Raw genomic sequence first — 14,983 nt, 5'->3', positions numbered from 1 at the left:
AACTAACAGAAAACATCATATGTAGTGGTGAAATATTTTAAGGCTGTATGATGTCAGGAATATTCATTATCACTACCTTCTATTCAACACTGTATTGGAGGCTCTAGCCAGTGAAATAAGGCAAGAAAAAGAAAAAAGAATCATAAAGAAATAAAACTACTGTTAACGGAAAAGGACACAAAATAATAACCAAATTTAGCAAGGTTATGAATATAGGTCAACAAACATTAGTTCTGTTTCTTTTTTTTTTCTTTTTTTTTTTTTTAGTTCTGTTTCTATACCAGCAACAAGCAATAGCAAATTATTATTATTATTATTTTTTTTATGATAGTCACACACACAGAGAGAGAGAGAGAGGCAGAGACATAGGCAGAGGGAGAAGCAGGCTCCATGCACCGGGAGCCTGATGTGGGATTCGATCCCGGGTCTCCAGGATCGCGCCCTGGGCCAAAGGCAGGCGCCAAACCGCTGCGCCACCCAGGGATCCCGCAAATTAATTTTTTAAATTAAATTTTAAAAGTGACATAAGAAGGGAAAGGAGAGGTGGTAGCAGAGAAAAAAAAAAAAAAAGAAGAAAAAGAAAAAAAGAAAAAAGATACAAGAAAAATCATTTAAAAATGTAAAAAAAATCAGATAGCAAAGGAACAAATTACTGAAAAATATGCAAAATCCATATACAGAAAACTATGAAGTATCACTGAGAGAAATCAAAGAAGACAAGAATAAATGGTGGGATACACCCTGTTCATCGTTTAGGAGACTTAATACTATAAAAAATGTCAAATCTCCCCAAAGTTGATCTGTAAATTAAATACCAACTCAATAAAAATCTTAGTAGGTTTTGGGGCAGATATTGATAAGCTAACTCTAAAGTTTACATGCAAATGCCTTAGAATAGTCCAGTTAATCTTGAAGAACCATACCTGATACGTTATCAGATACTAAGACCTTTACTGTTATAAAGGTACAATTAAGAGAGTGTGATACTAGTATAATGGAAGAAAAGGAGCTCCAAAATAGATCCACACATAATATGGACACTTGATTTTAAGACTAATGACATCAGAGAGACTGGGAAAATGATATTTTGATAATAGTACTGGTCACATGAATATTCATAGGAAAAAAAACTGAATTGTGAACTTTGTTTAAATCATGCTCAAAAAAATTAGTCCAGAAACTGTGTGATATTTTGATCTTTCTTGTATCTTTTCTATCTTGATACCAGGAATTTGTGAGGAATCCTATAGTTTGCATTTGAATGACTTCAGTATACTTTTACTTTTTGATTTGACCTAGGAAGCACTAGCTTTTGAGTGTTGCCTATGTTTTTGAGAAGCCTAAAGTCATGAAGATGAAACCAAACATCAAAAATTGGAAGCCAAATAACTTATACAGAAGGAATACACAAAAATTTTTGGATGGTTTGTTTAAAGCATAATTAGGGCAGGGTGCATAGGCTAGATTTTTCTGGTTTTCAAAAACTGAACTGTAATAAAATTTTTATTTGATGTGCTACTTCAATTTTCAGTAGCAAATGTGTGTGTAGAGTATCTTATTAAAATTGACTTCTAAAAAAATAAAATAAATAAATAAATAAATAAATAAATAAATAAATAAATAAAAAATTGAGACTTCTTTGGATACCAGAAAAAATCAGTCCAGATCAATGGTAGATTTAAATGTGAAAGTAAAATGATATAGCTTCTAGACAAAAGAGTATCATCATGATCTCAGGATAGACACGCTTCTTAAAAAGGACATAAAAAGCACTAGTCGCTGAGGAAAAGACAGGATTCACATTCAAATTATATAAAGAACTCCTACTAATCAATATGAAAAAGACAACACAATTACAAAATAACCAAAATAGTTGAATAGGTACTTCACAAAAAGAGATATCCAAATTGCCAATAAAGATATAAAAAGGTATTTAACCTCACTAGTCATCAAGGAAATATGAACTAAAAGCTCAATGGCATCACAATAGATTAAAATTAAAAAGACCAACAATTTCAAGTGCTAATAAAAGTGTAGAGCAATGGAAACTGCTATTACCCTGCTGGTGGGAGTATAATATGGCACAATCATTTTGTTTTTTTGCTATTTATTTATTTAATTTATGATAGTCACACACACAGAGAGAGAGAGAGGCAGAGACACAGGCAGAGGGAGAAGCAGGCTCCATGCACCGGGAGCCCGACGTGGGATTTGATCCTGGGTCTCCAGGATCGCGCCCTGGGCCAAAGGCAGGCGCCAAACTGCTGCACCACCCAGAGATCCCTGGCACAATCATTTTGGATACTGTTGTGTAGGTAGAATCAACTAAAGCTGAACAATATGAATACCCTATTAACTGGTAATCTGACTCCTAAGTTTGTAACTAACAGAAATGAGTATGTATATACAGTAAAGGGAATATTCAGATATTCTTAACAGAGCATTATTTGTGAAAGCCTAATCCTGATAACCACATACATACCTATTAATGGTAGAAAGATAAATAAATAATATCTTTTTTTAAAAAAATAATATCTTAATACAATAAAATATCATGAATGAATGCAAATGAACAAAGTATTGCTACGTGCAACAAGAGGAATGAATATCACAAATGTAATGAAAGAACCCAAATAAAAATAGTGCAAACTACAAGATTTCATCATTTATATAAAATTCAAAATAGACAAAACAAACCTCAAGTGTCAGAAGTTAGGACAGACATTTTATCTTTGTGAAGTATATAAAAGTATTCTGGTAATTTTCTATTTTTTAACCTGGGTGCTGATTATACCACTGTATTTACTTTGCGATGACTCCTTGATCTGTACACTTCTGATCTTTCTATATGTATGTTATATACTTCAACATAATTTTTTTCATTAAAAAATTTTTAAGCTTCTTATCTTCATTGGAATCAGGAAGTCTGCCAGTCAATGATTAAGTATGCTGTGGCATGTGATATTTTTTTTTTTTTGGCATGTGATATTTATACCATGCCCCAAACCAGCAAGCTCATGTTTTGGAAATATGCTGAAATCACCTAAGGTTTATCTTTAGACATTTCAATTCCTGATGATCGAATTTCTCTTGTTCCCCAAGAGCAGCAAAATATTCAGAGCAGGTGCTGAGTGAATGCTTAAACAGTTGCTCCCTCCCACCAATTTCACAGAACTCAAGAACAAGTAGATAAAAGGCAGTTGAAACGACTTACTTTTTCCTTTCCAAGGCTAAACACTCCTCATCACACTCCAGCCTTGAGAAACAAATGAAAAAAATAAAGTCAGGGCACAAATTTCACAGCTCCTACCCAGCAATAAAACCTGGAAACAGAGCAGACTCTCTAAAACACAGCTGCATGAGGTCCCTCTCAAGGACAGGTGGGTGAGCTTCTGGGTTATAGGAATCTAGGGTTCCTCAGAAGGGCCTCAAAGTGTCTCCAAAATGCTCCCAATGACTCTCTGACAGCCCCACATCCCTCTGTTGACATAGCTGGTTCTCTGTTCTGTGAGTTGGGCTGGATATATCTAGGTCTCTGCTTCCTCTGGCTATTTTAAGAAAGGCCTAGAAAAGTCTCCTCTGGTCGTAGCTATATCCTGAGCAAGATTCAATGGATTGGAGTGTGGTCTCTTATTTATTTTTTAAAGATTTTATTTATTTATTCATGAGAAACACACACACACACACACACACACACACACACACACACACAGAGGCAGAGACATAGGCAGAGACATAGGCAGAGGAAGAAGCAGGCTCCATGCAGGGACTTGATCCTAGGACTCCAGGATCATGCCCTAAGCCAAAGGCAGAGGCTCAACCACTAGGCCATCCAGGTGTCCTGTGTATGGTCTCATAACATCAAATGTCTGTTCAAACACCTACCATGTGTGCAAGGCTTCACTGTGGGAGATTGAGATAAATGAATGGTTCCTGCCCTCTGGAAATTAATTCTAACAGAAGACATACATTTTAAAAATTACCTGGCTTGGTGAATTTCTTTCTTAGTAATTAACTTGCTGATTTCCACTGAATCTCCAAGCTGCATGTCTGTTATTTTAGAGGCCATGGAAATAGCAGCTATTCTGAAGTATAAAAAAGAAAGGGAAAAAAAGGTACTGTAGTTTCACAGAAATGTCCTAATATTAGGACACAGAAGACTTCTTTCAAGTTACTGGACAATTCATGTGGCCTCAGAAACCCATCTATTATGAACTATCCACACATTTATGTCATATTTCCTCAATTAGATTCTAAGCAGTTCCATCAGAAACAATGAATAGTCTATTCAATCTCCTTGAATATCCAGTATTCAAACCCATTGATGTCAAAGCCACTCTGATGTCTTCATACTCCAAAATTCCTATCTCCATGACACATATCTGCATATGATTACATGTGTCTGATTAGAGACACACACAACCATCCATCCCTAACACCTTTGCCTCCTTACTGAGATCCCTTTCTGACCACCTGGCCCCAGGATTTCAGGAGGCTGAAAAGATAATTCACAGAATAGTCAAAAACCCCTACTGCAGAGGAAGAGCACAGGACTTGGTCCTGACTGGATCACCCCAAGTGACGGGACGTTAAAGCAGTTCATGCAACTTCAGGACATCATCCCTTTTGATCTCATGGTGTAGTAAGACCAGATGGGAGAGAGGGGAAGAGGAAAAAAAAATAAAAAGATTATTTTAACAAATGAAAGTTAGGGAAAGAAAGGGACACAAAGCAATACTTTTTCTTTGAACCAGAAAAACTAGATTCAGGAAAAAATGTGATGTGATGTGATGTGATGTGATGTGATGTGATGTGGTGATGTGATGTGGTGATGTGATGTGATGTGATGTGATGTGATGTGATGTGGTGATGTGATGTGGTGATGTGATGTGATGTGATGTGATGTGATGTGATGTAATTATTTATTTATTTATTTATTTATTTATTTATTTATTTATTTATTTATTTATTTATTTATTTATTTGGAAAATTTATTTAAAACAACTTTCCAGGTGTGCCTGGGTGGCTCAGTTGGTTAAGCATCTGACTCTTGGTTTCAGCTCAGGTCGTGATCTCAGGGCCCATCAGGCTCTGCACTCATTGGGGAGTCTGTTTAAGATTCTTTCTCTTTCTTCCCCACTCCCACTGGCTTACACACAAGCTCTTTGTAAAAAAAGGAAAAAACCTTCCAAAGTTGACAAAAATTGCAAGGATTTGACAGTAAACAGGTGTCCCCTCTGTATACTGAGACCCACCACTGTTAACAATGAAGTAGCACTAACCTTTGATAAGTACTGGATGCTTCAGAGCAAATCATCATCTCCTTTCTTCGTCCACATTCACACTGCAGCTCTATCTGAAATAAGATTAACATGGACCAACTTTTACAGCATGGAAACCATGCAAATAGGCAGGTTTCACTTTTAAAGCCTCTCCCAAATCAAACCATGGCAGAGGATACAGACATTGAGTGGCTACCCTTCAGGATGGGGGAAGCTAACCATATACACAAAACAACAATGTGGTAGTTGACATGCTAGGAGGAACTGTTCACTCTACAATGACCCTTTCTGGGAACTACTCCTATCCTTAACTCTACCTGAAGGGGCAGGCTTAGAATGAAGCTTTACCACTGAGCCTGGGCCAAGACCATCCAAAGTCTAATCTAACCAAGTCCGCCTCTTTCATTTGCTTTCATCTCTTCAGGGAGGCCTTGCTTAGATCCCTCAGACCAGGCTAAGTCTCCCTACACACAAACTCTCAAAGCACCCTCTATAAGGTATAACTTCTCATTCACCACAGTCATAATTCATTATCTGAGTAGGCAGTCAGTATGTGTCCCACTAACTGAAGGGACATGTGTGTCTCCTGTTCACTGGTATGGCCCCAGGACCTAGCAAAACATATTGCACAAAACACTTAAAATTTGTTGAATAAATGGAGTGGCCAGAGTCTCTCTTGAGAATTTACTCTAAGGGAGAGAGGCAGTGACTGTGGTCAGGTGGCACTGGGGGGTACCTTCTGAACTAAAAGGCCATATCAAGTTGGGCAGACAGAAATCTACTTACTCCGCTTTTCTCTTGCTAACTTAACTTACTTCCTTGCAACCAATTACCTCTGATTAGAATGTGTGTCCAGGCACCTCTGCAGGTAGTTCTAGACTCATGAGAAGTCCCAGAACCATAATCAATGCCCTATCTAGAGCCAGGAATACGCACCTTGGCTTTACAAGCAGTCATGGGGCAGGGTGAGCTGGGGTGGCAGGGCGCCATACACGGGTGGCCACAGTCAGCTCTGGGGGTAGTACAGGGCTGCTTGCAGGGCTCATCCACAAGACACTCTCCTTTGTGACAGAGTCTCTGACACTTGTGCATCCCACATGGTAGCGTGGCACTGCAGGGTAATCCGCAAGAGATATCAGCCAGGTGACAGGGGATGTTGCTTCGTAACTAGGAGAGACAGAGTAGCCAGATTCTTATCTCCATGTGGTATCTGGGTGAGTTTTAATTTCCTATTTAAACATTTCTAAATTTTCAAAGTTATTATTATCTGAAAAAAATTAGGCTGATCTTCAAAATCTGAAAGGTTAGCTTGAAAATAAACAAATCTGAACCTTATTTAATGATATTTGTTATGATCCAAAAGAATTTGTGCTAGCAACCAAGTGTGACTTAAAACATACACTTCCAGGGTGGGTAACAAGCACATGAAACCAGGTAACTAGGGAATATTTGAAAATGCTAGGAGACCAACTGAGGGGATCAGATGATCTCCCCACCACTTTCCTTTACAAATAGCTAGGGCACTGAGTTGACACATGAACTCAGAGGGTTGGGGATACCCTTGACCCATGGTTTCAAGACTGCTGGCAGGGCTCTTTTACATAAACAATTAAATATTCAATTCTCCTCACATCTTTCAACTCATGGTCTCCATAGCTTTAAGCAGTTCTGTCACTTAAAAAATTAAGAGGCAACAGGCCACAAAATCCCAAACTCATTTTTTTTTTTTTTTATATCACCTTCTTCTTCCAGGATCCTTTACTCCAGGAAAAAGATGCTAGAATTGACTTCTGTCAGACCAAAGGTTACTCATATTACTCAAATTCTTTCAAGAACCCTCAAAATGAGGAATATACTTTGACTCTAGTAACACGTAACTTCTACTCTTGAAGAGGCCTCCAAAGTCTAGGATGTACACACTTTTAATTACTTTAGAAGTATTTTGGTAGAATGTAGTTCCCAATCATTAAAAACTTACTTACACTAATGCCAGGGTCTGGAGTTAATTTCTGCACATGCTATGTCCTCTGTTGTCCCCTCTCGTTACCTGTCTACCTTCTCATTATCCTTTAGGAGGTTACTTTCTCTACAAATACCTTCCCTGGCTGTGGGCTCCTTCAATCCTGCTTAGTGCTTTGTACTTCCCCTGCTACTGCACTTATAATTGACTGTTTTTACACGCCTGCTTCCCACCCCAAAGTGAAGACTTCACGAGGGCAGCAGTCACATCTGTCTTGTTCTCTCCTGAACCATTCAAACCAGTCCTGTTACCTAGCATGTAGTAGGTATGCAATAAATATTTGTCGAATGAAATCCAAATAAGCCATCAACACAAAGATAACACATGGACATTTTAGGATGGTTACTCTCAAAGGAAATGAGATTTACAGAGGAGGAATAAATACTAACAAGGACTATGACTCAAGAACCAGTCACAGGAAATAAGGGGAGAAAATATGTCCATCAAGATAAAGATACTGAAAGCATGTTGTCAGAGATGTCAAGAGTTTCTAAAATTGTTGGCTAAAATGTTACGAAGTAAAAAGCAGGTTATAAAATAGTATAATCTTTTGTTTTTCTCAGTAGGCTCCACACCCAGCATGGAGTCCAACATGGGGCCTGAACTCACAACAGAGCTAAGATCAAGAGCCAGACACTCAACTGATTGAGCCAACCAGGTGCCCCATAAAAATAGTATAAGCTTAATAGAGTATGAGAAAATGTGTATCACATGCCTAATAATCTATGCACAAGAACGTTAAGGGTATTTCTGGATTGCAGAACTGTAAATTCTTAATTGTCTACAATGAATATCATTTTTTTAAATAAAGAATTTTTAAAAGTGCTTCAAGAGGTCTATAGTCAATAGTGCCAGGTAAGCTTACAAGTTGAGAATGAGGATGAAAGTCCTTCATAGCAGTGGCACTGCGGAGGCGGAGATGAGCCTGGAGGAAGGTGTTTTGATCCAGTGGCCAGGACAGGAAGCTGCACAGGGCATAGAGGAAGGAACAGTGGCAGCTGGTAGAGAGACCACCTCCACTCTTGGGATGCTCTCACTGAAACACCTTTACCCAGGCTAGCAACCTCTACCCATGCTGGTTAACATAGAACTTGTCTCTGAACACAGCCAGCCCATGTTCTCAAGGCCAATTGACTGAGTTTCACTTGACTGCAACCAGACTAAAAATAATCACAAAAGAGACTCAAAATACCACCCACTGTAGGATTTCATCTATGTGACATTCCAGAAAACACAAAACTACTAGGATACACAACAGACCACTGGTTGCCAGGGTCTGGAGACAGGGGTCAAAATAACTATAGAAACACAAAGGAATATTTGGGGGTGAATGAACTATTCTACATCTTGACTGTGCTGGTGATTACAAGACTGTATGAATGTTTTTGTCAAAATTCAAGGACTTGTACACTTAAAAGGATAAATCTTATTTTTTTATATTTATTTATTTATTTGAGAGTGAGTGTGCAAGTGCATGAGTGAAGGGAGGGCCAGAGGGAGGGGGGTGACAGGGAGAGGGAGGGAGGGAGGGGGAGTGGGGGGGGAGAGGGAGAGAGAGAGAGAGAGAGAGAGAGAGAGAGAGAGAGAGAGAAGCAGACTCCCTGCTGAGTGAGGAGTCTGATGATCATCACCTGGGCCAAAATCAAGAGTCAGATACTCAACCAACCGACCTACCCAGGTGCACTGAGGGTAAATTTTATTTTATGCAAAGTCTACCTAGAAAAGAAAAAAATGGCAATAGGAAACCTGCTTCTTAGAGTATATTTTTACTTTGAGAAACAATGACACTAACAATTCTAAAAGTAATTAATCATAAATCTCTAGCTGGAACAATGAACACTCGAGAGAAAACTTACCTCATGTTTTCCCATGCACCATTTCTGAGTTAGGAAAGTACAAGGGGGACACTTCTCTTCACTATGACAAGAATGATACACTGTTAAAAATAGAAAAGAAATTAGGAATTACGTTTAGGAATAATGTTTAAATAGGGCAGCCCGGGTGGCTCGGCGGTTCAGCGCCGCCTTCAGCCCAGGGTGTGATCCTGGAGACCCAGGATCAAGTCCTGCATTGGGCTCCCTGCATGAAGCCTGCTTCTCCCTCTGCCTGTCTCTCTCTCTCTCTCTCTCTCTGTCTCTAATAAATAAATGAAATCTTAAAAAAAAAAAAGGAATAATGTTTAAATAAAGCCACATAAACTATTATACATATTATAATTGTATATAACATGGAACTTTAAAGTTTAGAAGCTGGGAGTTCTTTTTAAAATGGAAAACAGGGGGGATCCCTGGGTGGCGCAGCGGTTTAGCGCCTGCCTTTGGCCCAGGGCGCGATCCTGGAGACCCGGGATCGAATCCCACGTTGGGCTCCCGGTGCATGGAGCCTGCTTCTCCCTCTGCCTGTGTCTCTGCCTCTCTCTCTCTCTCTCTCTGTGACTATCATAAATAAATAAAAATTAAAAAAAAAAAATAAAATGGAAAACAGGGGGCAGCCTGGGTGGCTCAGCGGTTTAGCGCCGCCTTTAGTCCAGGACATTATCCTGGAGACCTGGGATTGAGTCCCGCATCAGGCTCCCTGCATGGAGCCTCCTTCTCCCTCTGCCTGTGTCTCTGCCTCTCTCTCTCTCTCATGAATAAATAAATAAAGTCTTTTTTAAAAAAATGGAAAATAGGAAAGTTAAAAATAGGTGGCTTTATATTAAAATGTTGAAAGGTGAGCATGAGTGAGAATAACCCTACTGAGGCAGGGCAGACACATCAAATAGAGAAGCCTAGGAGGAGGTAGTTTTTCTACTCATCTCCTGCAGCATAGCCCCTGGTCTGTTCATTCTACTCAATTATTTTTTTTGGCCTTACCTTACACAACTGCTCACTTCTGCTTAGCTCTGTTTGCTATTCATACCATCTGACATGCTCCCCTGATTCCTTTCAACTTTCTTGCTGCTTGTGAGAGAGAGTTCATCCAAACTTATCTCCTACAACAAAGCCTTCCTTGGCTGACCATACTTGACCCTGAGCACTCTTACACTCCCTGATATCTGAGGTCTGCTGCAGATGGCTTAGTACCATGTTATCTAGCCCATCTTCATATAATGGTTGGTTGTGTAATGTGCATATAACTATCACCCTCTTCTTCTTGGGAAGAAGATAAGAATCTCTAGGTCATGGGCTTTTTTCTTCCTCTGAACTTCTCTGTGTCTGATATCATGCTGGATATACAAGTAACTCAAGAAAAGTTAAATGAATGTTGAACAAAAGCAGGCTACAACAGCACACCTCATAAATGGTTAAGTTCTCACTATGGACATTAACCACCAGGATGTGCCTTCATCTGTAACATCTGCAAATGAGTGTAAAGGAGGAAGTGGGTAAGTATTGGACTGGGCACTTAATTCATGCTGATGTGAAATATTTCATGCTGAAATAGGGGCTTGCAGACTAAGCTGGGAGGGCCATCCTAAGGTCCCCAGGAAAGGAGGGACTTCTTACTTCATGAGGAATTTACCTAATTCTGTTTTACTCTATTAACTTAAAAAATTGAGAACTGGTTGTCTATTTGTCAGTCTGATTTGCGACCAGACTTAGTATAAGTGCCAAATCTGGTGACTGAGTTATTTCAGGTTTGCCTCTGGGACATGGTAAAATGAAATGATGAGCCCAATATGGTCCTAGAGGAAAGCCAGTGACTAGACTGGACAGAAAATGGGTGATGTTAAGTAGCTACTGGCCTGGTGTCTACAGCAGTGTATGAGAGAAGACTTGTGAACAACTTAATTGTTCCGCAACATACTATGTTTTGGCCCATCCATGTTATAGCACACTCCATTAACCATTAAAAATCTATACTGCAGAAGGCCACCTGGGTGGCATAGTTGGTTGAGCATCAACTCTTGGTTTCAGCTCAGGTCGTGATTTCAGGGTCATGAGATTGAACCCTGAACGTCAGGCTCCATGCTCAGCAGAGAGTCAGCTTGAGATTCTCTCTCCCTCTCCTTCTACCCCTATTTGTGTGTTTGCTCTCTCTCAAATAAATAAATCTTAAAAAAAAAACCTATATTGTAGAAAAATATTCATTGATAAGAGAGATTCAAAACACAATAATAAGAAGGGAAAAAATCTAGTTAAAATAAATTCAGTAGGATCTCACTTTTATTTTAGGCAAAAGAAAAAATGCATATATGTATCTTTGCTGATGGAAAAAAACCTTACACTATGGTATAATTCCTATAAGGTGACATAATGGATGATTTAATTTCAATCTTTTGACTTTGACTTTATCTCACTTTCTTTTTATACAATAAACATATTACTTCCATAACAACAACAACAAAAAATAAGTTACTGTCAATTTTGCCAAAAGATGCTCAACCTTGAAATATACTTCCTAATTGGAGGCAACAAGAAACAAAGAAAAGTCCCTGAAAGATGAGACCAGCTGGAGATTCTCCCTGCCTTTCGGGTGTGTTTGATATACACAGAATAAAGAAAATGAAGGCACTGTGATTCCCACCTGCAGCCCAGGTCACACACAAACTGACCTTGCCAGAAACAGCTCCTGAAAACAGGGAGCAACGGTGGCAGTCACAACACGACTGCAGAGCAGTGAAGACTGTCATGCAACATCCTAAAGGACACAGTGTGAGCAGACTGTGAGGTGCAGAAGGAGTTAGGACCCACCTGGATGGTCACATTCATGGACCCTGGCGCAGGTCTGGGTACACTCGGGGGGTCTCGTACCACAGGGAACTGGAGGGTAGATCACTGATGCACCACAGTGGCAGGTTAATTCATCAAAACCTGATAGAGTAGCAGGTGAAATAAAACAATCTTTCATGAGCTCAGGATGTGCACACACATATTGACACAGACACAGACTATACACAATTTTTTTCTTTTTGGTTTGTTTTTTTCTTTTAGGGGACTGCTTTTTTCACAAAAGGTTTTTATTTTATTAAAGTTGAGCTGGTGGCAAAGGAGCAGATAGGTATGTTACTTGAAACTAACTCTAAGTCCATGAACAATCCAGGACATTTTTACAAATGTATTCTATACACAATAGATCCTATAGATCATCTCTTTTGAAAGAATAGGAGAGTTTCACTAAAGATATAATTTTTTTTTTTCAAACTTCTTTGGTTAGGAAAATGGATAGAGATTATGAAAGCCACAGATAATTAACAAACATATAAAAATATACATCTGACTGAATATAAACCTCAGAGAGCCAGTGAAGCAATTCAAAAAAATTCTTACAGGTAATCAACATCTATCATGCTAGAACTATGAAGCTGAAACGAAGCATGGAGCGACATTTGAGCTCATTATGCACAGTTCACAAGCTAAATCAAAATGAAGACTCACACTGGACAGCTCCAACAAGCAGCCTACCTCATCAAGAGTTCTCCTAGGTCCTAAATCCCAAGGGAAACCAGTTCTCCAACTCTGAGTCTTGGTAGAGGCCAGGCTTTTGGCCATGGTTCTCAACTAGGTCACCAAGAGTCAGGAAGCCCAGGGCTCTCAAGATTCTTCCACCTACTGCTCTTCTCCAGTCAGTACTATTTCTGCCAAACCCTTCAGAGGCTACACAATATGGTATAAAAAGCCCTGTAGGGATCCCTGGGTGGCGCAGCGGTTTGGCGCCTGCCTTTGGCCCAGGGCGCGATCCTGGAGACCCGGGATCGAATCCCACATCGGGCTCCCGGTGCATGGAGCCTGCTTCTCCCACTGCCTATGTCTCTGCCTCTCTCTCTCTTTCTCTCTCTCTGTGACTATCATAAATAAAAAAAAAAAAAAAAAAAAATTAAAAAAAAAAAAAAAAAGCCCTGTAAATACAGTCAGGAGACTTAGGCTTGGAGTCCTGGACCTATTACTTATTTGCTTAGTGACTGTGAGCTGTGATTTAACCCTTTTGAGCTTTCTATTAGTCAAGCGGGGATACCAAACCTATCCATTCAACAAGCTTATGAGGAGGAGCTAACACATGTGAAATAGCTAGGTAATGGGGAAGGGGTTACATAAGTTATTTTCATGGAATCCATGCATGCGGATATAAATATGAAAGCACTGACTCAACTCTTTTTTGAAATGAAGTTGGCCCAGCATTCTAGCAAAGACATTTTGGGAAATCTTGATCTAAGCCAATCTTTTAATGCAGCAGTTCTCAAAGTGTGCTCTATTGACCCCTAGGAGTCCCTGAGATCCTTTCAGGGAGTCCATAAGGCCAAAATTACTTTCATAATAAAATTAAGATTTTTTTCCCCACTATGTTGACATTTGTACTGATGGTACAAAACCAATGGTTGGTAAAATTGCTAGGGCCTTAATACAGATCAAGGCAGTAGTACCAAATTGCAATCACTGTATTTTTCACTACTGAGCACTTAGAATATAAAATGCTAGTCCCATTTAAGAAAGTCCTTGATGAAGCACTGAAGAAAAAAACACCTTAGTCCTTAAATACATGCCTTTTCCATAATCTGTGAAACAAACTGGGAAATCTGCATAAAGCATTTTTGCTACATACTAAAATATAATCTGGTTGTTTTAAAAAATTGTACTTGTTGGGAGTTGTGACCTAGAACACCATTTTTACTTGTAAGAATGACTGACAAGCTATGGTTATTTAGATTTAGGTATTTGGTATACATTTTATTAAAAATTACCAAAGTGAGCTTATCAATTCAGGAAAACTGACTCTTTTGCTAGTGATAAAAGCTTTCAAGCTTTCAAGGAAAACAAATTTTGGAAAATATGTATATTCCTAATACTTTTCTGATGAGATTGGTAGTTATATTAATGAATGTTAATTTTTTTTTTTTTTTTAATTTATGATAAGTCACACACAGAGAGAGAGAGGCAGAGACACAGGCAGAGGGAGAAGCAGGCTCCATGCCCGATGTGGGATTCGATCCCGGGTCTCCAGGATCGCGCCCCGGGCCAAAGGCAGGCGCCAAACCGCTGCACCACCCAGGGATCCCAATGAATGTCAATTTTTAACAAAAATTTTCACCATTTCAAAAATCTGCATAACAAAGTGAATAATTCATTTCCAAATTAATCAATGTATGCTATAAAATCATGCATGGGTAAAGATTCATTCAAAATATAAGAAAACCCAATAAACTTTAATGTGACAGAGAACAAAAGCAAATGCTTTTGCATTCAAATGCTTTCTGAAATGAGGTTGAATTTTGGTATAATTCCAAAAAAAGAAAATCCACCATGATTATAACTCTATTTTTCAACTATATATATCTATGTGAGGCCAGATTTTTTTCATTTGCTTCAACTCTATACTACAAGTTGATGTAGAAGCAGATAGGAGAATCCAATTATCTTCTATTAAATCAAGCATCTACTCTTCTAATTAAAAAAACATATAGTTTTAAAAATATGTCATTTAGGGGTGCCTGGGTAGCTTAGTTAAGCATTTGCCTCTGGCTCAGGTCATAATCCTGGGGTCCTGAAACTGAGCCCCACAATGGGCTCCCTGCTCAGTGGGGAGTCTGCTTCTCCCTCTGCTCCTCCTCCACCCCTCATGCTCTCTCAAATAAATAAAATCTTTAAAACATCACTAATTATCATTGCACATTAGGGCTCCCTGCTCAGTGGGGAGTCTGCTTCTCTCTCTGCTCCTCCTCCACCACTCATGCTCTCTCAAATAAATAAAATCTTTAAAACAC

At 39.1% G+C, this 14,983-nt stretch overlaps 1 protein-coding gene and 1 long non-coding RNA gene across 5 annotated transcripts in view; one reads left to right on the top strand and one right to left on the bottom strand.

The window, feature by feature from the left end:
• NFX1 (nuclear transcription factor, X-box binding 1) overlaps positions 1-14,983 on the bottom strand; it is a 75,566-nt gene that overhangs the window by 9,144 nt on the left and 51,439 nt on the right. For 3 of the 4 annotated variants that reach the window (XM_038552604.1, XM_038552601.1, XM_038552602.1), the window contains exons 14-19: positions 11,979-12,098; positions 9,159-9,238; positions 6,219-6,449; positions 5,283-5,356; positions 3,984-4,085; positions 3,215-3,256 (exon numbers count right to left, since the gene is read on the bottom strand). In XM_038552604.1, coding sequence (XP_038408532.1) covers positions 3,215-3,256; positions 3,984-4,085; positions 5,283-5,356; positions 6,219-6,449; positions 9,159-9,238; positions 11,979-12,098 — 649 coding nt within the window. The remainder of the gene's footprint in view (positions 1-3,214; positions 3,257-3,983; positions 4,086-5,282; positions 5,357-6,218; positions 6,450-9,158; positions 9,239-11,978; positions 12,099-14,983) is intronic. The other variant, XM_038552603.1, reaches the window with a different exon arrangement.
• On the top strand, positions 6,375-12,984 carry LOC111098081. Its single transcript, XR_005366917.1, has 3 exons — positions 6,375-6,496; positions 7,869-7,960; positions 11,640-12,984. It is a non-coding gene; the product is annotated as an uncharacterized LOC111098081 (long non-coding RNA).

Source organism: Canis lupus, chromosome 11, assembly GCF_011100685.1.
Source record: "Canis lupus familiaris isolate Mischka breed German Shepherd chromosome 11, alternate assembly UU_Cfam_GSD_1.0, whole genome shotgun sequence".
Classification (NCBI taxonomy): domain Eukaryota; kingdom Metazoa; phylum Chordata; class Mammalia; order Carnivora; family Canidae; genus Canis; species Canis lupus.
The sequence above is the reverse complement of the archived record's forward strand: the minus strand, read 5'-3'. Positions and strand labels throughout refer to the sequence as shown.